The sequence below is a fragment of the Chlorocebus sabaeus genome, chromosome 21 (assembly GCF_047675955.1).
Source record: "Chlorocebus sabaeus isolate Y175 chromosome 21, mChlSab1.0.hap1, whole genome shotgun sequence".
Classification (NCBI taxonomy): Eukaryota; Metazoa; Chordata; class Mammalia; order Primates; family Cercopithecidae; genus Chlorocebus; species Chlorocebus sabaeus.
In genome coordinates, this window is record NC_132924.1 from 122,856,112 (window position 1) to 122,882,550 (window position 26,439).

Genomic DNA, 26,439 nt, shown 5'->3' on the forward strand with positions numbered 1-26,439 from the left:
ATGGAGACAACTGTCCCCATTGCTTGGGACTGGGGGGTTTCTGGGATGCAGAACTTTCAGTGCTAAGACAGGGACAGTCCCGGGCAAACAGGGATGGTGGGTCACCCTACCCTGTCCCCACACCACCCTTAGCCTTCCTGTTTCCAGCACTTCCTGGTCATGACCCTGAGCCCCTCCTGCCTGTCCCCAGGGTCTCTGGGCTGGGGGGTGGTCACTGGGAAGGGTACCCACACCCTGCCCTTCCAGGTCTTCTGCCTCTGAGTGAGTGGTCCGAGTGGTCGCCCTGTGGGCCCTGCCTGCCGCCCAGCGCCCTGGCCCCTGCCTCCAGAACTGCCCTAGAGGAGCGCTGGCTCCAGGACCCAACCAGCCTCTCTCCCACCTCGGCCCCGCTGCTGGCTTCAGAGCAGCACCGCCACCGGCTCTGTCTGGATCCTGCGACAGGGAGGCCCTGGACTGGAGCCCCTCACCTCTGTACTGCACCCCTCCGCCAGCAGCGCCTCTGCCCTGACCCTGGAGCCTGCCCTGGTAATGGGGAGAGGCAGAGGCCACAGGACAGGAGGGGCCTGGAGTGCGGGTTGGGGGAACCTTGTGGAAGGGGCTAGGCTGTAGAGTGCATTGATCTGCCGCCCCTCCCGCTTGCCTCTAGGGCCTGCAGGATTTGAAGCTGGGGTGGGGTCCGGGCAGCAGCTAGAAAGAGGAGCGGGAGGGCCTAGAGGGCTTTAAGGCCAGCCGGAGCATTTGCAGTGACAAAGCTCAAGGCTTGAGGGGAAGGCTGGAGGTGGGCCTGGGTACTGACTCCATTGTGCCTTCCCCAGACTCATGCCAGTGGAGTCTGTGGGGGCCATGGAGCCCCTGCCAGGTGCCCTGCAGTGGGGGGTTCAGGCTACGCTGGAGAGGGACAGAGGCCCCCACTGGAGGAGGCTGCCGGGGGCCATGGGCTCAGACAGAAAGCTGCAACAGAGGGCCTTGCCCAGGTAACTCCCATCCCCGCATCCAGAGGAGGGTCTGGGACAGGAACATCTGAGATCAAACCTGAGGGGAGAGTTGGCTCTACCCCAGAGCTGTGCAGTAGAAGCGGGGAGCCAAAAGTGTCCCCAACACGGACTCCTATCATCTGGTCCTCAGGTGAGAGCTGCGAGGCCCGAAACACTGTATTCACCCTCGACTGTGCCAACCAGTGCCCACGCAGCTGTGCCGACCTCTGGGACCCGCGTTCAGTGTCTACAGGGACCCTGCCGCCCAGGTAGCCAGCAGATCCCACCACCTGGCTGGGAGTTCCCGGAAAGCCTGGGCCTCCCCGAGCTGCCTCCTGCTCCCAGAGAGTGTGTGATCTCGGGCAGGGGTGGGGAAGTTCAGACTGCTGGGTCATGAGTGGCGGGGCAGGAAAGTGGTCACTTTCAGCAGCCAGCTCTGAGTCCTGCAAGGAGTGAGCGTCACTCAGGGCCACTGTTCCATGTGGATGCTCAGGTGGCTGTCAGGGTTACTGGGTGTTGCCCACACAGGCTAGAGCAGCCCTTTCTGTGCATGAGCAGTGGGAGGTACTGTGGAAACCAGGCTTTGGACTCGATCTGGTTGCCGGGGGAGGATCCATTGGGTAAGCCCTTCCTGAGCACCCAATCTTGTTCGGCCTCTTTACCCACATCCCTAGGCTGCCGCTGTCCCCCTGGCCAGCTGGTTCAGGATGGGCACTGTGTGCCGATCTCCTCTTGCCGCTGTGGCCTCCCTAGTGCCAATGCCTCTTGGGAGCTGGCCCCGGCCCAGGTGGTACAGCTGGACTGCCGAAACTGGTACGGCTGCAGCCCCGCCAGGGCTCAGGGAACTTTGGGTGGAGGCATGGGCAGGTCAGCCTTCGCTGGCATTGCTGGGGAGCAAGGGTTATGTTCACCCTGACTGGAGCCCTTTGTGCTTACCCCTGTCCACAGCACCTGTGTCAACGGGTCCCTGGTGTGCCCACACCAGGAGTGTCCAGTCCTTGGGCCTTGGTCAGCCTGGAGCAGTTGCTCGGCCCCCTGTGGTGGGGGCACTATGCAGCGACATCGGAGCTGCGAGGGAGGTCCTGGGATGGCACCATGCCAGACCCAGGACATGGAGCAACGGCAGGAGTGTAACCTGCAGCCCTGCCCTGGTGAGTGGCCTGGGCGGCAGGTGACTGACCCCTCCATTGCTGCCGAGCCCAGGCCCTGCCCCAGCTGTGGGGGGTAGGTGTGGGGAGAGGAGGTCGGACTCAGGGCAACCCCCTCCCTGGGACTGGAGTTGCTGGGTCCCTCCCATCTCCCTATCTGTGTGCACCCCACAGAGTGCCCCCCTGGCCAGGTGCTTAGCGCCTGTGCCACCTCATGCCCGCGCCTCTGCTGGCATCTGCAGCCTGGTGCCATCTGTGTGCAGGAGCCCTGCCAGCCTGGCTGTGGCTGCCCTGGAGGGCAGGTGGGTATTGGGTGCTGTGTCCTGACTCCCCGTGGGGGAAGCCGGCAGGTGGGGAGGGAAGAGGCGGTGGTCTGAGTGTCACTGAACCTGCCTCGCTGCAGCTGCTGCACAATGGCACGTGCATGCCTCCCGCTGCCTGCCCCTGCGCCCAGCATTCTCTGCCCTGGGGCCTCACCCTGACCCTGGAAGAGCAGGCCCAGGAGCTGCCCCCAGGGACTGTGCTCACCCGGAACTGCACCCGCTGGTGAGGGCCTGGCCCTGGGGTGGGGAGCAGGGATGAGGAAGGGTGGGGACGAGGGCATGGGAGGCATCTGAGTGTGCTTCTGTCTTCCCAGTGTCTGCCATGGTGGAGCCTTCAGCTGTTCCCTTATTGACTGTCAGGGTGAGATGTGGCCGTCCATGCCCTCTGCACCTCCAAAGTCAAGGCCCGGGACTGGCACTGAGGAGGAGAGGAGGGCCCTGCTCACAGCCTAGACAGAGCTTCAAGAAGCCCTCCCCTGTCTGTCCACACTGACCTCTCTCTAACCGGAGACCCAGCACCCCCTGCCCAGGGCTCCCTGGGGTACTCAGTGTGGTCTGCCCCACTCGTGGGGCATTCCCTAGCACACGGTGTACACAGAGCCAGGGCTCCTTGGGTACTCAGTGTGGTCTGCCCCACTTGTGGGGCATTCCCTAGCACACGGTGTACACAGAGCCAGGGCTCCCTGGGTACTCAGCGTGGTCTGCCCCACTTGTGGAGCATTCCCTAGCACACGGTGTACACAGAGCCAGGGCTGCGAGTGATGCCAGGAAGTGGAAGGTTCTTTCCCTGCCAGTGAGGAAACTGAGGTCTGGAGGGGCGAGCGGAAATGGGGCCTGGCCTGGCAGCCCCTGGGCAGTAGCATTTGCCCTGTGCAGTGCAGTGTTGCCCTAGTCTGATCAAGACCAAGGGCCCACCCACCGTGTGCCCAGCTCTGCCACGCTGGGCTCTGTGAATGCAGACGCAGCCTGGCCAGCCTCCAGGCAGACCACCCCCCAGAACAGGCAGAGACAGGACAGTCTCCAGGCCTCTGACAAGCAGGCAGCACCCCGGAGGGTGAGACGTCAGTGCGGAGAATAGAGGCTGGGTGGACAGGATTGGTCAGGGAGGTTTTCTGAAGGAGGTGAGACCTGGCCTGGGTCCAGCTAGTGTTTGAGTGGGTGGATAAGAAAGATCAGGAGGTGTGGTTGGAGGCTACTGCGGCTGAGAAGGCAGGACGGGGACGTGAGGGTGCTCAGCTTGGGAGGGGCGGAATCGAGGCTGGATCCAGGGCTGACTGGAAAGGTGGGTTGGATGGTCTTCCCTGGCAGAGTGCCCCCCTGGAGAAATGTGGCAGCAGGTGGCCCCGGGGGAGCTGGGGCTCTGCGAGCAGACATGCCAGGAGATGAATGCCACAGAGACCCGGAGTAACTGCAGTTCGGCTCGAGCCTCGGGCTGTGTGTGCCAGCCTGGGCACTTCCGCAGCCAGGCAGGCCCCTGCGTCCCCGAAGACCTCTGCGAGTGCTGGCACCTCGGGCATCCCCACATGGTGAGACACAGAACCCCCTCTGCTACCACCCACCCATTCCTGACCTCAAGCCTCCCCATCTGTCTGTAACTCCACTGGCTCCTCCCCTGCTCTAGGCCCTGCAGCAGCTCCCTTCTCCCCTCGGACTGTCTCTGGCCCCAACAATTCATCTCCCTCCGGGGTCTCTTGTTGCCCGACTCCATCCAAGCCCAGCGCCCCAGCTAGGCACTCACAGTCTGGGCTTGGGGATCAGGAATACTATTATAGAAAAGTCTACAAGTTGGAGCTGGGCACGGTGGCTCACGCCTGTAATCCCAGCACTTTGGGAGGCCAAGGTAGGCGGATCATGAGGTCAAGAGATCATGACCATTCTGGCCAACATGGTAAAACCCCATCTCTACTAAAAATACAAAAATTAGCTGGGAGTGGTGGTGCGCGCCTGTAGTCCCAGCTACTCGGGAGGCTGAGGCAGGAGAATCACTTGAACTGGGGTGGTGGAGCTTGCAGTGAGCTGAGATTATGCCACTGCACTCCAGCCTGGCGACAGAGCGAGACTCTGTCTCAAAAATAAATAAATAAATAAAAATAAAAAATAAAAAAAGAGAGAAAAAGCTACAAGTTGGCAGAGACCAAGAGGAGGCTCTCCCCTACTCTCCCCAGCCTGGATCTGAATGGCAGGAGGCCTGTGAGAGCTGCCTCTGCCTCAGTGGGAGGCCTGTCTGCACCCAGCGCTGCTCCCCGCTCACCTGTGCTCAGGTACTCCCTGCATCCCTGCTACTCTCCGGGGTGGCTCCCCCCTCACCTGTGCTCAGGTAGCCCCTGCAGCCCTACTACCCTCCTGGTTCCTCAGGCTCCTTCCTGGGACCCTCCTCTGGGGAGGGCGGGCCGGACTCCAGGTGTCAGGACCACCATGGGGCTCTCTCTCTCTCTGCAGGGCGAGGAGATGGTGCTGGAGCCAGGGAGCTGCTGTCCCTCTTGCCGCAGGGAGGCTCCGGGTATGGAGGGAACCTGGGCACATTGGGGGGTGCCTCTCCCTGGTCTAGACCCTTCTCCTCTGCCGCCCCACACCTGGCCTTTTCAGCCTGGCAGGTGCCTGCCTGCTGCCTGCCTCCCCCAGGCCGACCCGCCATGGGGATTTGAGGAGTGAAGACCCCAGCACATGTCACAGCGCCTGCTGCCCCACCCCGCGTGTTCCCCTCAGACCCAGGCCCTGCCCCTCTTCCCACAGTCCCCTCAGTCACCTCCTCCTCCTGTGCCCTGTCCCCCCCACAGTCCCCTCGTCACCTCCTCCTCCTGTGCCCTGTCCCCCCCCACAGTCCCCTCATCACCTCCTCCTCCTGTGCTCTGTCCCCACCAAGTCCCCTCAGTCACCTCCTCCTCCTCTGCCCTCTCCCCAAGTCCCCTCCTCCTTCTGTGCCCTCCCCCACAATCCCCTCTGCCACTTCCTCCTCCTCTGCCTTCCCCCACAGTCCCCTCATCCTCCTGTGCCTCCCCCTACAGTCCCCCAGTCACCTCCTCCCCCACAGTCCCCTCAACCTCCTGTGCCTCCCCAACATGGTCCCCTCAGTCCCCTCTTCCTCCTGTGCCCTCCCCACAGTCCCCTCATTCCCCTCCTCCTCCTGTGCCCTCCCCACAGTCCCCAGTCCCCTCCCCTCCTCCTCCTATGTCCTCCCACAGTCCCCTCCTCCTCCTGTGCCCTCCCCACAGTCCCCTCATTCCCCTCCTCCTCCTGTGCCCTCCCCACAGTCCCCTCTGCCATGTCCACCTCCTGTGTCCTCCCCACAGTCCCCAGTTCCCTCCCCTCCTCCTCCTGTGTCCTACCACAGTCCCTTCTATCACATTCTCCTCCTGTGCCCTCCACACAGTCCCCTCAGTCACCTCCACCTTCTGTGCCTACCCCCCCACAGTCCCCTCAGTCACTTCCGCCTCCTGTGCCCTGCCCCCACCTCCTGCCACTCAATGCCCCTCCCCACAGAGGAGCAGTTGCCCTCCTGCCAGCTCCTCACGGAGCTTCGAAACTTCACCAAAGGGACCTGCTACCTGGACAAGGTAGAAGTGAGCTACTGCAGTGGGTACTGCCCGTCCAGCACCCATGTCATGCCAGAGGTGAGCCAGGGACCTGCCGTCCAGGCCAGGGGAGTCGCATTGGCCAGTGGCTGCCGAGGGCTGCGCTGAGCCTGGGACCTGGGCACAGCCAGAGGCCATGAGGCACAAGGTGCTTCTCATGGAGATAACAGTGGAGTCGGGGAGGTGGATGGTCGGAGCTTTCCCCAAGGCAGTGGTGTGCACCTGCGGGTTGGCCCAGAGGTTTTACTAGGTGCCTGACCCCCTCCCACAAAGGTCTTCTGTGGCCCCACACCATTCCCAGAGTGTGCCCGCTGTGCCCCTCAAGGCAATGAGCCAGCAGTCCAGCAAAGAAAGGCATGGAGGAGCTAAGCTAACCTCTGAAATTAGAACTCATCACACGGTGCATGAGAGCATGAGGGCTCTGCCGGAACGCCCTTTCTACAGAGAGGATCACCGCACACGTTTCCCACAAGCTGTCCGAGCCAGGCTGGCTCTGAGTCTTGGGCAGGGCTCCACTCTGCGTTTGCCCTCTGTGGACCCAGAAGCCCTGATCCTTCTTAGGATCATCCAAGGGGCTCTGTGCCCACCCTGAGTCCCCTCAGCCTGAGCCTGATGAGCTGTGACCTGAGCTGCTTCCTGCCAGGGTCCTCTCTCCAGCTCCACTCCCACTACCGCCTGCCCCTGGGCCCACCTCACAGTGCTCTGTGGCCGTCCCTCCCACCTCAGTCTACCTGGTTTACCTCATCCTGGAAGACAAGGATGCTTTCCTACCTGGTCCCCAAAGACACAGCCCCTTAATCCTCAGCCACTCTATGGCTCCCCCAGGTGTGTCCTGGACCTCCTGGAAATACCTTCCCAAATCACTTTTGGAATTTTGTTCACACTTTTAGAATTTTTAAAACATAGAGTGAGAAAAGAGAGAAAGTAATTAAGAGATGCCTTTTTTTTTTTTTTTTTTCCCTGAGGAAAGAAATTGATAGTGGGATAGAAATTGGTGGGATAATTTTTTGCTGAATAACCTCTGGCAGTTTTTGAACCTGGCATTGTATGAATGTACTACCCATTTCAAAGTAAAATTATAAATAGAATTATACATAAAATTAAATGATATGCTCATAGGACTCTGATAGAGGTGCTTTAACCACAGTGCACAGGAATCTGCTTTGGAGAACTCACTTTGCATTTGGGATCAGAACTATGCAGTTAGAACTGACTTATTTGTAGTTTCATATATAAGTCTCTGTCCAACTAGACTCAGCCCCTTGCGGTAGAAGTATGTCTTTCCCCCTGCAGCCAGGAGGCACTGATGGGCACGTTAAAAGGATTCGTTTAACCTGTAGGTTGTTGGACATTCAGACAGTGGGGGTGAAGGAGGTGGGCTTCTTGCAAAAGGGGCTTGGCAGTGGCCCAGCCACCCTGCTCAGTGAAGAGGGTGTGCTCTGGCCCTCCTGCCATCCCACCCCGCCTAAAATGGGAAAGGCCAAGAGGGGAGGAAACTCCATTTGGCCCTAGTTCACCCACTCCCTCTCGTCCAGGAGCCATACCTGCAGAGCCAGTGTGACTGCTGCAGCTACCGTCTAGACCCGGAGAGCCCCGTGCGGATCCTGAACCTGCGCTGTCTGGGTGGCCACACAGAGCCCGTGGTGCTGCCAGTCATCCACAGCTGCCAGTGCAGCTCCTGCCAGGGTGGGTCTGGGCAGGGCTCCGGGCAGGGAGGGGACGGGGAAGGAGCCTGGGCAAGGACCCAGTGTTGTGAACTAGACCCAGGAACACACACATAACTCTTCATTCCATCATTGTTCCTTGAGTTCTTCTAGTCCATGTTTTTCCTTCTTCCCAGTGTTCCTGTTCATTTCATCTCCTATCATGTGTAAGTGTGGGTGTCTGGAGTAACTGTACCTTGTTCAAACCCCAGCTCATCTGTTTCCTTGCTCAGCCTCCCTGACCTCATTTTTTTTTTTTTTCTTTGAGAAGGGGGTCTCACTCTGTCACCCAGGCTGGAGTACAGTTGCGTGGTCTTGGCTCACTGCAGCCTGGAACTCCTGGGCTCAAGTGATCCTTTCGCCTCAGCCTCCTGAGTAGCTGGGACCACAGGTCACAGATGTGAGCCACCATGCCTGGCTAATTTTTCTTTGTAGAGACAGGGTTTCACCAAGTTGCCCAGGCTGATATTGAATTCCTGGGCTCAAGTGATCCACCTGCCTTGGCCTCCAACAGTGCTGGGGTTACAGGCAGGAGCCACTGCGCCCAGCCCCCTGACCTCATCTTTTAAGCAGGGCTAACACTGCTATGCAGGCTTGTTGGGTGGACCTGGTGAAGGCATGCATGTGAAGTGGCTGGCAGGTACCTAGTTCTGTTAAGTACCTGCCATATGATAACCTGAGGTCCCACTGTGTGGCAGGTGAGGGGGAAACAGGTGGAAGGCACCAGTGCCGCCTGGGTGGAGCACAGTAGAAGGCCTGGTGTTGGCTCTGGGCTTTCTCCTGGCACCAGCCTGACAAGTCTGCTTCTCTTACTAACCCATCTCCCCCTCATGTGTCCCCTAGGAGGTGACTTCTCAAAGCACTAACAGGCTCCGCTGGTTGAGTCTACAGCCGTCCCTCTTGTGATCATAGGACTCAGCAGCACTGACTATGTCCTCCCACACTCTCCCACCTGCCCCCAACTGGGGGTCCATGACTTGGCATTAGCATGTTCCAAATAAAGTGACACTGGCAACAAGTCACTGTGCAGCGTCTCTATCCTGGGGCTCAGAGGGAAGAGGGAGGGTGGGCCTGAGTCCTGGCCTGGACCCATGTGAGGACTTTGTCTCCTGGAGACCTCTGCACATCTGCTATGGACTCAAGATGACATTCCCCATGACTGGTGAACCTGGACAAATCATTCCCATATCTGAGCCTCAGTTCCATCTGTAGCAGGACAGGGTTGAATGGAGCCTGAAGACCTCCCGTATTAGACGTCACCAGTGTCCCAGGTCATATTCCTCCACCCAATGTGATTTCAGCTGTGGAGGACAGTCTGCTACATGTGGGCTGATGTCTGCTTCTCCCTCTCCTTTTTACAACCTCCTTTTTTACAACACCACTCTGCCCACCTCCCAGTTGCTTTCCTTGTTTTATTCACCCCAAAGTCCTATCCTACCCTGTGAAGCCAGAGATAGCAGCTAGCTAGAAGCCACACTATTGAGCTAAGTATTGGGGACAAAAATCGAAAGAGACCCCCTGTGCTGCAAGAGACTAGCTCATCCTGTTGCATGTCCCCATGGTCTGCATTCCTCTTCAGGAGACCAAGACTCCCCATTTGTCCCTCGACACCACCACCTCTCATGACATCCCTCTTGTAAATCCCACAGTCTCACCTGATCCCCCCCACACTGCCTCTCCCTCCCAGATACCCACTGGGGTCTCTGAGACTCCGCATCTGTCTTCCGTAGACTCTGCTCCATCATCCCCATCTCCAAAGGCTTCTTCCACCATCATGTCATGACTGACACTAGCTTGCCCATCCCTTGAAGCCTTTACCTGGAAGCTGAGACTTCATCCCCTCTGCAGGCCAGGAAAAGAGATACTTGTCTTCTGTGATGTTCATGTTTATTGTTTCTGTTGGGCCAGTTCTCCCTATTCCTCCTGCAAAGAGCCCTCTTCCTGGGTTGTCTGAGCCACTCTGTCGTGACACCACCCTCCCTGACTCCCAACTGCCACCCTGGTCACTCCCTATCATCCATAGAAGAATTTAACTCATGGCCCAGCATTCCTTTCCACCAATTTTCAGTGTCCATGTGGATACTCTACTCAAAATTCTGGTCTCACATTCTTTGCCTGCTCACCTACAATGACCTTCTTCACTCTGTCTTGGGAATCCACTCCCACGACTAGACCATTTTCAAAACCTCACAGATATTTACTTACTAATCATGACTTCCCATCCCTCCAGCTGACTTGCTCTAGTACTCCACTGCTATAATTTATGACTGCTTTTGTGATTTCAATTTCATTGACCCCACCACTTTCTCACTTTTTCATTAGCCTCCTATCTTCCCTCGTGACGCAGCTTAGATTCATGGTCTATATAGTGATTCTCAACATCAACTGCACATTAGAAGCACACGACATGAGGAGCTCTTTAAAAATATCAATGCCAGCTGGGCATGGTGGCTCACGCCTGTAATCCTAGCACTTTGGGAGGCAGGTGGATCACTTGAGCCCAGAAGTTTGAGACCAGCCTGGGCAACATAGTGAGATCCCAGCCCTACAAAAAGTAAAAAAACAACTAGCCAGGTGTGGTGGCACACTCCTGTAGTCCTAGCTACTCGGAAGGGTGAGGTGGGAGGATCCCTTAAGCCTGGGAGGTCAAGACTGCAGTGAGCCAAGATCACGCTGCACTCCAGTCTGGGTGACAGAGTGAGACCCTGTCTCTTAAAAAAAAAAAAAAAAAATTAAACAAATTTGAAAAATAAGTGCCCATGCCCCATCGTAGGCCTATTAAATCAGGATATTTGAAAGGTCCATGGGTGACTCCAATGTGCAGCTGGAATTGGGAATCACTTTCCTACCATTATAATTACTACAGTGCAAGTACTGTTCGCTCCCTTGCTTTTCTGTGCCTCCTTCATACCCACCTGGCATGGCCGGGCGCGGTGGCTCACACCTATTATACCAGCACTTTGGGAGGCTGAGGCGGGCAGATTAAGAGGTCAGGAGATCGAGACCATACTGGCTAACATGGTGAAACCCCATCTCTACTAAAAATACAAAAATTTAGCCGGGCGCGGCGGTGGGCGCCTGTAGTCCCAGCTACTCGGGAGGCTGAGGCAGGAGAATGGCATGAACCCGGGAGGCAGAGCTTGCAGTGAGCCGAGATCGCGGCACTGCACTCCAGCCTGGGCAACAGAGCGAGACTCCGTCTCAAAAAAAAAAACAAAAAAACAAAAAAACAAAAAAAAACATACCCACCTGGCAATACTCCAAGCCAGGATGAAGCCAAATATCTGCCCAGCTTTCTGCTTCTAAACAGAATTTCACAGCTAGGCTTTTTTTAACCTTAAATTTGCGATCATAAACTTCAAATTGGCCTCTAATTCAAGGTTTGAGGTAAGCTGTATTTCCCATTCTCCAAGATGACTTGGTATACCTTCTATTCCCCCACTTCATTTTCATGAGATGATCTTGTCTCAAAAAGACATCATCGGATGGAAATTCCATCAGTAAATCTACAAACAAATGTACATCTACTCCATCTTCTTCTTCCCTCCTGGCATAATCAAAAGTGTTCCTACCCGGGCCAGACGCAGTGGTTCACGCCTGTAATCCCAGCACTTTGGGAGGCCAGTGCAGGTGAATCACTTGAGGTCAGGAGTTCAAGACCAGCCTGGCCAACATGGTGAAATCCTATCTCTACTGAAAATACAGAAATTAGCAGGGTGTGGTGGTGCACGCCTGTAGTCCCAGCTACTCAGGAGGCTGATGCAGGGGAATTGTTTGAACCTGGGAGGCAGAGGTTGCAGTGAGCCAAGATTGTGCCACTGCACTCCAACCTGGGCGACAGAGCGAGACTCCATCTCAAAAAAAAAGAGAAAAAAAGAAGTGTTCTTACCCCTAGGAAGGGTCCTTGATACTCTGTTCCTAGACCCTCCTGCTTTTCAAGGACTTGGGTCCTTGCACTATCCCCCTTTGAATCATCAGTTTCCTTCCTATCAACACAGAAACAAGATTTTGTGTCTCATATCTTAGTCCCACTGCTTTGATTCCCCATTTCCCCCTAGATACTGCTCCATTTTTCTTGGGAACATGGAAAACCTTTTATGGAAAAATGTGTCAAAAGAATGATTTACCCTAGCTGTCCTCCAGTTTTTTAACCCCCAAAAGAGAATCTGTTATAAAGACATGGATAACTCATGGGTAAAAATATAGCTCTTCAAGGTAGTGATATAGCCGAGGTGGGGAGTGGCAGGCCACTTGGAATCCACAGAGTCCTCACTGTCTGCCTTCTCCTCCACATTTCTTGTGTCTCATTCTTCTTTTTCAGTAATGCAGATTCCCCTACACTCCTTGAACAGAGTTTAGGTCTATTGTACCTTGGCCAGAGAGTTGGATAACGGAAAACGCTTACTTGAAGCCTGTGTAACATGGCAAAACTCTGTCTCTATTAAAAATACAAAAAACTTAGTTGGCCATTGTCTTAATCTGTGTGTGCTGCTATAACAAAATCCCTGGAACTAGGTAATTTATAAATTATGGATACTTATTTCTCATGGTTCTGGAGGCTGGGAAATCCAAGATCAAAGCACCAGTAGTGTCTGTGTCTGGTGAGAGCCTGGTCTCTGCTTCCAGGAGGGTACCTTATTGCTGTGTCCTCACATGGCAAAAGGCAGAGGGGCACAAGGGCAAAGGGCCTAGCTAGTTCCCCCAGCATGCATGTGGTCACTAACACCTTCATGAAGGCACATCCCTGCCCTGGCCCCCTAAAAGTCTTTTTTTTTTTTTTTTTTTTTTTTTTTTTGAGACATGATCTTGCTCTGTCACCCAGGCTGGAGTGCAGAAGCGCCATCCTGGCTCACTGCAGCCTCGGCCACCCAGGCTCAAGTGATACTTCCACCTCGCAAGATTATTTTGTTTTATTTTTATAGAGATGGGATCTCTCACTATGTTGCACAGGCTGGTCTCAAACTACTGGGCTCAAGTGATCCTCCTGTCTCAGCCTCCCAAAGAGTTGGGATTAGAGGTGTAAGCCACCACACTCGGACAAAACTTCTTACAAGGACACTAATCCCACCATAAGGGCCTTACCCTCACGACTTCATATAAACTTCCCAAACGCCCTATCTCCTGGGAGAGGAACACCAGTCAGTCCATTGCACCTCCCTTATCTGGCAGACCCCCACCTCTTGCTTTAATTCTGCTCAGGCATCACTTCCTCAGGAAATCCTTGACTAAGCACCTCATATCCCCCACCGCTTCACTCTAAGGTGACAACGCGGGCTTTAATTCATGTTTTGTGCTTACCTCTTTCATGGCACTTGTCTCTGTTTTGTAATTATCTGTTTCCGGTCTGATTCCCTAATAGGTCGTGAGTCCCTTGAAGGCAAGGCCTTTGTCTCATTCAACTGTATTCTCCCAAACCCTAGAACACGGCCTGACCCGTGGTAGGCAACCAATGATACTTTTTGAGTGAATAGAACAAAAAGTATTGCCCTCCTTAATAAAAGAAAACCTAGAACCTTCAAGGTTGACATTGGCCTTCGCGTAGCCCAATCACAGCGCCCTGCCCTTGCTGCAAGGACTAAAGGACGCCACGCGGCCGTTGCCTAGTAACTATCGCCGGAGGGAGGCGGGGAGGGCCGCAAGCGCGCCGCCGGCGTCCAATCAGGGCGTGCATTCCGGGAGCCAATAGCAGCTTCCAGAGACGCTCACCTAGAGCCGACTACACTTCCCGTCATGCCCCGCCGCCCGGAGCTGGGCAGTGGCCGTAAAGCTGTTCGCTCGGTACGACGCGAGTCCCAGCTCAGCGCCTATGCTGGGTCCACTGGCGCTACCGCCCCCCGACGTGAGAGAGCGAAGTTCTCGGGCCGCGCTCCCTCCATGCCTGGGTGCCCTCCCTCTCCGGGAGCCTGGGTCCCCGGGGCGGTCGCGGCGGCTGCGTCCTCAGGCCAGGCCGCGGGGGGAGGGGGCGGCACGGGCCTCCGAAAGCGGGGCCATGGAGCCCAGAGAGTCGGGGAAGGTAGGACTGGAAGGCCCGGGGGCCGCCCGCTCCCTCCCGAGGATCCCTGAGCCGGGCTCGGGCGAGGCGGGGCGGCTCGGGCGGAGGCCCCGCAGATGAGCCAGGCTTGCAGTGAAGGACTCGCCGACCCGCCCTCTGTTCCCGCACTTCGGCGGCCGACCCCGGGAGGGTGGCGGAGAGGAGCGGACGCGCCCGTTCGGTGTTCGCGCATCCTCCCCGAGCTGGCGAGTGGCCGCTGGGTCTGTGCTGGGTTGGGTGACCCCCGAGTGTAACGATGCGAAGGTGCTTCCTGTTTCGCCCACCACCTTCGGCATTTTGAAGAGGCCGGGCTAAGGCTTGGAGTCTGGATCGGACGCCAGTGGGAGCCGCAGGGTGGGACGCTTGAGGGCTTGGCCCTGCCTAGATCCTGCTTCCCAAGAAAGGGCTGAAAGGAGAGGGCATCTGGCTTGCTTTTTGCCACTTCTGTTTGTAGGTTACGTACTTCATGGAATATCTGGGCGTTGCTTAGAAACCTGTGTCGTAAATTGGCTTTGGGCAAGAGGCTTTGAGTTGGAAGAAAAGGTGGAAAGAAAGTGCTTGGGGGTGGAGTTCAGGGATTTGACGGGATTGCCAGCGCTTCCAGGCCGTGTCAGCAAAGACCAGTGTGGTTGTGGGCACATTAGCTTGGAGACAGTGGCAGCCTCTTGGGACTAACATCTTTCTGGGTGTCGTTTGCTGCCAGTTCTCGAGGATTGTTTCTTATTTGGCACAGAGGAGAATTCTCACAACAAACGTTTTCCACTGTTTATTGAGTCCCTTAAAAAAATTGTCCATTTAATAAACATTTGTGATCTGTGATTTGAATTGAACGAGATGCTGGAAGTATGAGGATAAATAGGAAATGATCACCTTTCTCAAGGAGCTCCCCTGCAGTTTTCACTTCAATAACTTGGACACGCCTGGAAGGGTTGTCCCACACCAAAAGAGAGAAAAGGATAATGAGGTTCTTTTGATGCTGTAGTTTTTCCTGGGAAGACTAGGAAGGACTCTGAATTTCAAAAGAGGTGATTTCTCGCATGAGCATCTCCTCCATCCTCCCTCCCCTCCACAAGCTACAGTGATGCATTTTCCAGACACGGCACCTACAGAGTACAGGGTCCAAGACAATAAAGCTCAACAAAACCCAAGAAAAGCTGGAGCTTATGGGCCTTACCCTTTAGAAATATCCCCGGATTGATTTAGATTGAACCTGAATTTGAATAAAGAGGAGCAAAATGTAGGGGGAAGAAGGATTATAAAATATTGGGATTGATATTGGAATCAGTGATTTGAGGTTGATTTCCAAGTTATTCTGTTTAGTCATAGGCTTTCTTAGCCTTTAATGGGAGAAGAGAGAAATACGGTCATGCGCTGTAGAACAAGGTTTCCATCAACACGGCTGTCACGTACATTCCCTGTGACTACAGTGGGGCTGAGAAATTCCTGTCACCTGGTGACATCTTCATGATCCCGACCCTGTGTAGGCGTAGGCTAATGTGTGTGTTTGTGTCTTAGTTTTTAACAAAACTTAAAAAGTAAAAAAAAAAAAAAAAAATTTAAAATAGAAAACCTCATAGAATATAAAGAAAAATACCTTTTGTTGACGGAATGGTTTGCTAAAAAAATAAATAAAAATACAAAAATAAAGAAAAATATTGTACAGATGTACAATGTGTGTTTAGCTAAGTGTTATTACAAGAGTCGAAAGTTTAAAAAATTAAGTTTATAAAACAATTACAATAAGCTAGGGTTCATTTATTGAAGAAAGAAAAATTTTTAATAAATTTGGTGTAGCCTTAGTGTGCAGTGTTTATAAAGTCTACAGAAGTGTTCAGTCATATCCTAGGCCTTCACATTCACTCACTCACTCACTCACCCACCCACCCACCCAGAGCAACTTCCAGTTCTGCAAGCTCCATTCATGGTAAGTGCCCAGTACAGATGTACCCTTTTTTTTTTTGTCTTTTCTACTGTATTTTTACTGTACCTTTTCTATGTTTAGATACGCAAATGCAAATACGTACCAGGTGTTACAGTTGCCTACAGTTTTCAGTACAGTAACATACTGTGCAGGATTGTAGCCCAAGGGCAAAAGGGTATACCATATAGCCTAGATGTGTAGTAGGCTGTACCATGTAGGTTTGTGTAAGTACACTCTGTGATGTTCCACAATGACAGAATTGCCTAAGGACACATTTCCCAGAACTTATCCCCGTTGTTAAGCAATGCATGATTGTACAAACATTTTGGAAGGTAGAGGAGAAACCTGATTCCTTTTCTGGTCCAACCACTAAGTGAAACCTCAGAGACTGGAAATTTCACCCTTGATTCTAATCTTTATTTTAAGGTATCTCAGAAAGGTGCTCGCCCTTCCCAAATACAGTTGTTTTCTAATGTGGGAAATGAGAACTTCATACAAGAATAAAATAAAGTAATTACAAAACCAACTGGCAGTGTAAGATGTATTGCAAATGAATGACAAGGAATAGTGGTGCTGTTCTACAGCTCTACTCTGAACAGCATTTTTACGGCTCAGAACTGGGAGACTACCTTGTGAGATAGTGATTTGGTCTATTACTAGATATTACTAGACTCTTGGGTGCTGTTTTGTGGTCTTTATTAACTGAAAGCCATGTTGGGCCATTGGAATGATCTCCCACATTGAGTGTAGGACATCTTGCCTGTCATTGACAGAATAATGGATACGGGTCAGACTTTTCCCCACCATGCTCTATCCCATGATCCTGTTTTATTTTCTTCCCAACCCTTATCACTCAACAAAATTCTCATGTTTATTTATGTATTTACATATTTGTTGACTGTTACATCCCCAGCTAGAACAGTGGAGCAGCTCCTGGCATTTAATAGGGTCTCATTCAATAGGAATGCTTATAAAATAGCATCACTACAGGAGCCCTTTTGCTGCAAGGTGTGGGTGCTCTGAAGAACACTGTAGCCCGCCCCCTCATGTGCCTCCTAGGAGACTGTGCTGTTGATGCCCCCAAGAGAAGTCTATATGTGTACTTGTTTCTGTATGTATTTGTTGCCTCAATGTTTCTGTTTCCTGGCCCTCTCTTATCTTTTCTGTACAAGTGACTGATACTCCTTTCTCATTTTTTTTCTGAACATGGTTCTGTTATTGCACTTACATCTTAGTTGTCTGTCACCTCCTGATAGATTTTAATCTCATATGTTTGAATTACCATGCACCAAGCACATAGAAACACTTAAGTAATAAAAGTGCCTATAAAATACTTTCCATATAACATGGTTGTGGGGAGAAGGGTGGTGTTGATGAAGGAAGTTTTAAAATCAACCAAGCAGCATAGATTTCCTTAACACTGAACTCTAGGGGAGATATAAAGCCTTCCTTGCTCAGGAGAAGGATAAATGCTTGGGCCAGGTGGTTAGGAAATCCTTCCTGAAAGAGAAAGTGAATTGCAACTTTATGGGTGGGTGGATTCTAAGTCGGTGGGAGGAAGTGGGCAGTCAGGATCTAAAGATTGGGAGTGTAGAGAGAGGAAAGGTGCGAGATAAGCTGGGTGATTGCAGTGATATGAGTCTGGCTGGAGGAGACGTTCTGAGTTAGGCAATGCACAGAGCTGAAGTTAGAAAGTGGGTTAGATTCAGACTGAGGGGGCTTTGGTGCTAGACTGAGAATTCAGACAGCTTTACCCTGTAGAGAGTGGGAACCGCTAAAAACATCGGGAGATATTCTTTGCATTACACATGGATGAGGAACTCCTCTTGTTCACTCAGATTTGTGTTTTCTTTACATTGCAGTCACCTAGAATCAGAAGGCTCTTGCTATAATATTGTTTAAGAGAGGTACCAGGTGTTAATGTTATCACTCTTGCTGGGAAGACACTGTTGTCCAAATGGACAGTCCTAGCCATGCTCCTTCTCAGGTGGAGCTAACGTGATGGGTTCCTTGGTCCTTGTGCTCACCTGTGCATGCCCGGGAAGGATGGGCATGAAGAGGGACCCTGGCTGTCCTGTCACAAGTGTTTTAACCTGCCCCAGTCTGGACAGGCTACCCTCCAGTCCTGGGATACAGCAGTCATCCTGAATCTGCCTTCAGCCTAATCTTGGGGTTATCTTCAGCGCTTCCCCACATTGTCTGCCCCTAGGCTGTATCTCATGGAGACTCTTTTCCTGTTTGACCACTTTCTTTTAGTGGAGCCTGTCTTCTAATCAGATTTTGGAAATATTTCATTTTGCTTTGGAAGACACTCTATAGCAAATGGTTATTTAAATGTACACATTTGGCAGTACAATTCCATTTTTGTTTTTAAAACTGTTCATACATATTCATAGACTGAAGACTGGGAGGTTATATATAAAATGTTAACAGGTTCTCAGGAAAGAAGGGTAATGAAAAGTAATTCTTTTTCAATAAAGGGAATGTGCATGATCTTAATACATTTTTTTCTGCTTATGTCTATTGTCCAAATTTTCTGCAGTCACCATAAGAAAAATCTATTATGATAGTGACCAGTAAGAATGATCTGTGTCATTTTCTTCAAGAAATGTCTATTGTCGAGGTTAAAATCGATATTTCACCTATTTTTAAATGGCATGCTGCTATTCCCAATGTTATTTTTCTTTGGACTGAGAAATTTGTTTTTTGTTGATAATTTGATTGATTTACTTCTTTTTAAAATTTCTTTAGGTAATGTTTTCATGGCACAAAACTTAAAATGATAAACATCTCTACTTCTTTTTCTGTTGATTTCTTTTATAACACTTTGTTGCGTGGCTGCAGTACTTTACCTCTTTGATGACTTGATGATAGTTTTGTTTTTTTTTTTAAGTTTTTTTCTCCATGCCTCCCTTACATTTTCTTAGCAACCACCCCGACACCTCCCATCTGTTTTGGTCTCTATAGTCCCTGTTAGATCCTTTCCCCAAGTATCTGGTAGTCCAGTCTGCTGACATTTAGCAGTGGAAGACCAAAACTCTAATAACTCTGTGCTTGTGAGTGGGAGGACGGGCTTATCAGCTGGAGCCTCGTGTAAAGAACCTGGGGAGGCATTTGTTGGGGCACAGCCCTCCCCTAGTTCTCATTCCACTGGACTGCCTGCCTGCCCTCCCGTGCTAGAGGTTTCCCGTGCTGGAAGATGCCAAGCTTTTGAGGATGCAGAGTGTACCTTGGGTGGTTCTCCGCTTTGCCTGCTGCCAGGAGAGGATTTGATTTTCTTGGATCTGCTGAGTGACTGCTTTTTCATCTGCTTCTCGGTTTCCAAGAGCATATTGCCGTCGTCTCCTTGTTGTGCCCCCATTATAGTGGGGGTTTTGTTTGGGGGATGGGCTTTTAAATTAACAGGGAATAAACCAAATTAAATGGGCTTGTTTAATCTGCCGTCTTAATCTGGAACTCCTCCAAGCACTTTCTGAACTCCCTGCCCCACAGAGCCCCTTTACAAGCCACACGGGATGTAGATCTTAGCCCCAAAGCATTGCCTGTTTTCATCATTCACAGACATAGTTCTAAATGACTTTCAGCTATTTCTAGAAATCAGACATATCTTCCTAAGTGAAGGTTTACCATGTTTAAGGTTCCATGAAAGAATGTGCCCTAAGTTGTTGCCCAGCCCCTGGCTGAGAAGGAACAGGCGTGTGGGAGGCGGGTGAAGAGCACGCAGGGAGGGGACGGAGAATCTCCTAAGCCAGCTCCTTCATGGGTCAGTTTCGTTTCAGTGCATGGCACTTCCCGGAAGAAACGAGTCTCGTTCTCACTGTGATCTGTACCCAAGTGGGGAAATATGGGGTGTGGGCCTTGCATGTAAATTGACAACACCCCTTCCCATGCAGGGTACCCTCAGGTGGTCAGGAACACTTTTGGAAGATAAATCTAAGGAAGAGGGTGGTACTTAGCAGCTGTCATTTTCCTTTCAGGCTCCTGTGACGTTTGATGACATCACTGTGTACTTACTCCAGGAGGAATGGGTGCTGCTGAGCCAGCAACAGAAGGAGCTCTGTGGTTCCGACAAGCTGGTGGCACCACTGGGTATGGGTGCCCATCCACATCCCTGCCACCATCAATCTAGATCAGCATTCCCAACCTCATCTGCGTCAGGAACACTGGAGAGAGTTTTCTGGAATCCAAGCATTTGTCTAGGCATCTTTATACTACCTATCTGCTCGATCCCGTATCTACCTTAATTGCATGCAAATTCACACATCACCGTTTCTCTTCTCCCCATAAAATGGTCAAGAGAAGTGGGGCAATCTGGCAGGCCTGGGCTAGACTCCTGGGTCTGTCTCCTGGTGCCTCAGAATGCCCCAAGGGGCCAGGAGGGAAACTCGGAAGCTAGGCCTGTGGATCTGTGGAGCCCGTAGGACGCTGGAGGTAGGAAGCAGTGGTGGCAAAAGCATCACATTTGCAATGTGGAAATCTGATCTCAATCCCAGCACTCCACTGGATACTTGAGTGCCTTTGGCCTTTTTAAGCCTGAATTTCCATCTTCTTAGGGTTATGATAGAGATTTAGTGAGAGAAAACAGTTTAAGAGTTTGCACAAGTGTATTTTTCACCTCGTCTATTTTTTGAATGCTCTTTCCTTTGATTCTTTGGGTAGACTTTCTGTGCCAAGGACAGAGGTGGTTGGTTGTATTTCAACATGTGTGTACACATATGCACAGTTGACTGATTGCAAGTTGATGACTGTCTACCATGCTTTTCTTATTTTGTCTTGGCTGCTGTGTAAGGCATAGTAGAAGCCACAATCTCAGCATTTTGTGGGTGGAAGGACTGCAGCTGGGTTGAGTCTTCCTGTGCCAGCTAAAAGAGTTTGAAAACCACTGATTCTTCCAAACCAGAAGTTGCAAAGTAGCAGCTCATGGGCCAGATACGGCTTACTGCTTGGAGTTTTGATTTGCTTTGTTTTTTGACTTTTGTTTCTTTTGTTTGGCTTCTTTAAATTGCCAATATTTAGTTATTAGGAGTTTTCACATAAGAATATGGATTTCTGGCATCTCTTGACAAACAGGACGGTGTGGCGGGGCTGAGCCTGCATCCCGAGTGGCAGCCCTTCTGCAGCTGAGTAGCTGCTGCTCCTTTACGCCTTGCAGGTTGCCACAGCCCCTGAACTTGGCCTGGTTTCCTCTGTTATATTACCGGGCTGGTCCCCCTCAGCATTTGGGTTTCTGACCCATAGTTTTTATACCTGTTTAGCCTCCTTTTGCCCTCATTCCTTTCTCCTAGTCTCCTGTTCTATTAAGGGCCTCACAGATACGAGTTTCTAAACCACTGAACCACTGTGCTGAACCACCAAGACTCCTACTTTCCTGCTTGGCCCCTTATTTCACCATATGCTGGGAGAGGTCGCAGACAGATGCCTCCTTCGTGCTGTGACCCAGAGCCAGTCTTCACAGTGCTTTTCTCTCTCTCTCTTTTTTTTTTTTTTTTTTTTTACTCAGGACCAACTGTTGCCAACCCTGAGCTGTTTTGTAAGTTCGGACCAGGGCCAGAGCCATGGCTTGGCAGCGTCCAGGGCCAGAGGAGCCACCTGGAGCATCACCCAGGTGAGCGTGGACCTGCACTCAGGGGCGGGTGCTTGGCTGGAGAGGGAGCAGGGGCAGCTCCAGGACTCCAGGCTCATCCTCTGCCCTCCCTGTTCTCCACCAACTGACACTGCTGTTCTCCTCCCAGGTGTCATCTGATTAATATCTAAATATACACACTGCCCCTAATGTCCTTCTCCAACCTCTCATCTCCCATTGTCTTATTTCTACCCAGGAGAATATGTTTATTTATAATTATTATAAGTTCCATGAAGGCATGACTTTGTCTTATTTACTACCATATTCCTAGTGCTTAGAACAATACCTGGCACCCAGCTGTTGCACAATAGATAATCGCTGAATGAATGAACAGCTGTCTGTTAAGTTCTAGGGATTTATCTTTTCTTCCCTCTTTCGATAAGACCCTCCTGTTCAAGGGTTGGCTTAGCCAGGCCAGATGACATCTTGTCATTATGTAAAATAACCGAGTTAACCCAACTCCTACTGTGGGAGAAGAGGGAGGTGGGGAGCAAGATCCTATGTGAATCAAATCACAGAAGTTTGTTTTCCCTTGTGATTTCTCTCAGACCACAAGGAGCTCTAGACAGCTTTGTGACTCTGGAAAGTATCATAGAGACAGATTTGTTTTGTTTCATTTCTCCTTGCTTGGCTCTTACTTTGAGCCTTCTGACTCTTATTAACAGCTTCATGCCCTTACAGTTTTGTAGACCAGTCTGTTGGCCTGTCACAAAAAATGTGGAGTCCTCAGCCACTGGGCATTGGAACTGATGTTGGTACATAAGAAATGGTTCCACAGGAGTTAGAGTCGTTTGAGTTGCATTTCATCTAAGTGAATAAAGAAACTTCTAGTTCAGCTTGAAGAAAAAAGATGTGAGGTCATAAGAGTCCTCATCTGTTTGAAGGTTTGTGTTATAAGAGAGGAATTAGACTTGAGTTTCTCTTGAGGACTGGGTCAGCATCCAGGATTTTGAGGTAAAAGTATCCGAAGATAGATTATAGCTTAAGGAAAACTACCTGGGGACGAAAACTGCCTGCCCAGGAGATAGGTAGCTGTCTTCCCCTGGAGTTGCGGTGTGTGGCTTTAGTGATCTTTTTTAAATCCTGTGTTCTATTATGTTAGTGTTCTTATCCATAAATAAATTTTGACTCCTGAAGATTGTACGTTTCATAGATCAGATTGCAAAGATCTCCTTTTGGCTGGTTGTATCTGTCCTTTAAATTCAAAAAACAAAAAGGAGGGGGAGGGTTCTGTAAAGCCCATCCCTTTGGCTTTCTTCTGGATTAGGTGAGGGAAGGGCCTGCAGACTTGGCCGGGACTAGAAGAAAATTCAGGTGTGTGTGTTTGCTTTCCGCCTTTCATATTTGAGGTTCTTCAGAGCCACTGTGAGTTGCAGTGGCTCTAACTACAGGATTTTAAAGCAAATCCCTTCCGTCCCTGCTCTCTAAAGGGAAAAAACAGATGGGCTACATGGAAGACATGGGCGTGCAAGGTCCCACCAGGGAGAGTGGACAGTCCCTGCCGCCTAAGAAGAAAGCCCGCCTTTCCCACCTCAGTACGGGCAGTAGACACATCGAGGGAGACTGGGCAGGAAGAAACAGGAAACTCCTGAAGCCCCGGTCCATCCAGAAGTCATGGTTTGTGCAGTTTCCGTGGCTGATCATGAATGAGGAGCAGACGGCTCTGTTCTGCTCTGCTTGCCGAGAATACCCCTCCATCAGGGACAAACGGTCAAGACTAATAGAAGGTTATACAGGACCATTCAAGGTGGAGACTCTCAAATACCACGCCAAGAGCAAGGCCCACATGTTCTGTGTCGATGCCTTGGCAGCAAGGGACCCCATCTGGGCAGCCCGGTTCCGGAGCATCAGAGACCCATCTGGAGATGTCCTGGCCAGCCCGGAGCCGCTCTTCATGGCAGATTACCCCATATTCTACCCCCCAGGGCCTCTGGGAGGCTTTGATAGCATGGCTGAGCTCCTGCCAAGCTCAAGAGCTGAACTAGAGGACCCTGGGGGGAATGGAGCAATTCCTGCTATGTATCTAGACTGCATTTCAGATTTGAGTCAAAAAGAAGTCACTGATGACGTCCACAGCTCCTCAGACATTGATATTTTATGTAATGATGCAGTAGAATCCTGCATTCAGGTAATATGTTTATAATGATTGCTGTATCTTACAGAGAAGGATTCTATACTGAGAACAATGTATATCCAGGCTGATGATGGAAAAAAGAATACTAGCAATAACCCACTGCTGACATCATAATGTTAGCGTATACTAACATGCTTATCATGGACTAGGCATTGTTTTAGATGCGTCACATGTATTATCTCATTTAATTTGGACAACAGCCCTATTATTACCTCCTTTTTGCAAATAACAAAACATAATTAGTGAGACAGAACATTTCTACTTCCGGTATAAAGGAAACAATAATCTTTATTCAGAATCCAAAATAAACACAGATCTCAAGAAATAATCTACAACCACAAAACAATCACAGAGCCCTTAAATAGTTGATATTTAAATTTGTTTTGTTTAAGAGACAGGGTGTCGCTCTGTCACCCAGGCTGGACTGTGGTGTGATCATAGCTCACTGCAGCCTTTACCTCCAAGGCTCAAGCAATGCTTCCCACTCAGCCTCCCAAGTAGCTGGGACCACAGGTGTGTGTCTCCACACCTGGATAATTTTTTATTTTTTGTAGAGATGGGAATCTCACTATACTGCCCAGGCTGGTCTTAAACTCCTGGGCTCAACCAGTCCTCCCACCTCAGCCTCCCCAAATGCTAGGATTACAGATACGATCTACCACACCTGTCTAGTATTTTTTACAGTTTAACTTTAACTTTGGAGTCATGTTGCACTTTTAAACATTGCAGTTTTTTCACACATGTTGTTTGACGTAATGTTTCTGATGTTGCTGTGAGGCCAGTAGAGCAAGTGCTATTAAACTTACCTTGTTGGAAGAAAACAGACTTTGGAGCAAGTGACATGTCCGGGGTTCTAGAGCTCTTATAGTCAGTGCCAGAATCTGCCCAGAGTCCGGAGCTGCCGGTCCATGCTTTCCTTCCACTCCCCACAGCACTCCTGGGCACTAAGTACTCTAGCGCCCACCTTAGGTTTCCTTTGTAGTTACCGAATGCTTTGGAAAGTTGTCCTGTAAGGAAACTGTGTTCACTGGACGCTTCCCCATTTCTCACCTATTGCATAGAAGTAGAATTTTACAACAAATCATTTTTAACTCCCCTCCAGGAGTCTGGCGAGAATAACTCAGAGATTCCTCCTAGAGCTGGCATCATAAGGAATCCAGTTCAACTGCGTAAACTCTCATTTTTTCCAAAATCCAGAAAAACAGCATAGCTCATTTCTTTTCCTATTCCTGATGTTTTTTAGTGTTAGAAGCTAATAAACAGATCTAACCTTTTATCATCTGAATTCCTTCAGCAGTGAGGCATGTGTAAACCAGTTACTGGTCATAAGTATCTTTAACTATTTTGACCACCTCTTCGTTCCCATCCCATTGGGAAATCTTAGCAGGTGCTCTTAGAGGCACACGGTCACCTTTTAGTTGTAGGTGACCAGGAGGCGGCTCTCAGGACTCTGAGGACAGCATGCAGTGAGAGGTTCTGCCCAGTTGCCTCTTCTTTCCATACGCTTTCATTTCCGCCCAGGAGATCCTAGGATCTGACCGAGTCTCACTTGGTTTTAACTTACTAATTCTGGCCTCCTGAATTTGATTCTTTGACTTTCAATGGATAAATTCATTCCTCTGAGTGCATCTGGGCCTCTTGATGAGCTTCCCAGGAGAAATAGGGCTTCCAAAGGCCCCAGAAGTGTCGCACGGGCATCTGGCTTGGCAGGCGGTGCTGAGTGGCCGCTGCTCTTTGTTCCAGGACCCTACTGCAGAGGGGTTGTCGGAGGAGGTTCCTGTGGTGTTTGAGGAGCTGCCGGTGGTGTTCGAGGACGTGGCGGTGTATTTCACCCGGGAGGAGTGGGGCATGCTCGACAAGCGGCAGAAGGAGTTGTACAGAGACGTGATGCGGATGAACTACGAGCTGCTGGCATCCTTAGGTAAAGACGCACCGAGCCTCTTACTCGCCACCCTCATTTGACTTGGGAAGCCCACAAGGGGAGCTGAGGCTTGTGGTTATCTTCCCATTCCTGCCCCCTCCCCGTGCGTAGTCAGAGACCAATCCTGGCTTTTGCACCTCAGAACTCCCCTGCTTGGCGTAACTGTGCTTTATCACCTTCTCATCCACCCATCTGTCCATCCATTCGTCCCCTACCAGACATTTTGGAGTACCTACTGTGTGCCAGAGGAGCACAGCTGATCCGTGGTCTCTGCTTTCAAGGGCCTAGCCCATTTGTGGGAGAGACAGACATTTTAATAAGAAACTATAAAATAATACAGTCTCCCATAAAAGAGCTTCCAGAAGAGTACCCGGGGCTACTGAAGAAGAGGGATCTGATTTCCTGGGCATTGGTGGGAGGGATCAGGAAGCCTTTATAGAGTAAGAAATGTTTTAATTGAGTTCAAAACCAGGTGGACCAGGAGGAAGGGCATTGAACCATGATGGAGGGGACGGCCTGGCAGAGCCACCCCTATCTGTGCAGCCCAGGGCTGAGGCTCCTGCATCCTGGCCAGGTGCCAGCAAGAGCTGGCAGCCTTTAGCATGGGAGTCATGGGGTTTAGACCTTGGCAGATTAGGAAGACGGCAGTGCTTATTACTCCTCAGGATGGTGCTCTCCTCTCCTGCATCTGCTGTTTTATCCTCTCTTTGCCTCTTTCTGGCAGTTAGCAAGGTTCTTATGAAGCATCAAGATGGAAAGACAACTTTTTTTTGTTGGAGACAGTGTCCCTGTGTCGCCCAAGCTGGAGTGCAGTGGTGTGATCTTGGTTCACTGCAACCTCTGCCTCCCAGGTTTAAGCAATTCTCTTGCCTCAGCCTCCTGAGTAGCTGGGACTACAAGTGTGTGCCACCATGCCTGGCTAATTTTTGTATTTTTAGTAGAGATGGGGTTTCAGCACTTTGGCCAGGCTGGTCTCAAACTCCTGACCTCAGGCGATCCACCCGCCTTGGCCTCCCAAAGTGCTAGGATTACAGGTATGAGCCAGCACACCTGGCCAACTCTTCATTTTCTACATCTTTTGTGTATTTC

General features: G+C 51.0%; 2 protein-coding genes across 11 annotated transcripts in view; both read left to right on the forward strand.

Moving 5' to 3' along the window:
* The window catches only part of LOC103227202 (SCO-spondin), a 62,039-nt gene extending 51,475 nt beyond the window's left edge, over positions 1–10,564 (forward strand). The window contains 15 exon segments of the mRNA XM_037990932.2: positions 247–525; positions 816–974; positions 1,126–1,208; positions 1,210–1,243; positions 1,649–1,787; positions 1,923–2,125; positions 2,297–2,424; positions 2,526–2,668; positions 2,760–2,806; positions 3,754–3,971; positions 4,611–4,706; positions 4,885–4,945; positions 5,926–6,056; positions 7,553–7,703; positions 8,564–10,564. Of these exon segments, the coding sequence (XP_037846860.2) occupies positions 247–525; positions 816–974; positions 1,126–1,208; positions 1,210–1,243; positions 1,649–1,787; positions 1,923–2,125; positions 2,297–2,424; positions 2,526–2,668; positions 2,760–2,806; positions 3,754–3,971; positions 4,611–4,706; positions 4,885–4,945; positions 5,926–6,056; positions 7,553–7,703; positions 8,564–8,586 (1,895 nt within the window). The 3' untranslated portion in view covers positions 8,587–10,564.
* A 2,900-nt stretch (positions 10,565–13,464) lies between these two features.
* The window catches only part of ZNF862 (zinc finger protein 862), a 29,310-nt gene continuing 16,335 nt past the window's right edge, over positions 13,465–26,439 (forward strand). For 6 of the 10 annotated variants that reach the window (XR_005238104.2, XR_005238103.2, XR_005238105.2 and 3 more), the window contains exons 1-5: positions 13,511–13,733; positions 19,650–19,761; positions 21,173–21,277; positions 22,726–23,423; positions 25,173–25,350. Coding sequence is in view for 6 of the 10 variants with exons in the window: in XM_037990938.2 (XP_037846866.2) it covers positions 13,527–13,733; positions 19,650–19,761; positions 21,173–21,277; positions 22,726–23,423; positions 25,173–25,350 (1,300 nt within the window). In the remaining 4 variants the exon portion in view is untranslated. Of the gene's footprint in view, positions 15,676–19,649; positions 19,762–21,172; positions 21,278–22,725; positions 23,424–25,172; positions 25,351–26,439 lie in introns of those variants that run through there. The other 4 variants (XM_037990940.2, XM_073009489.1, XM_037990939.2 and 1 more) reach the window with 4 other exon arrangements.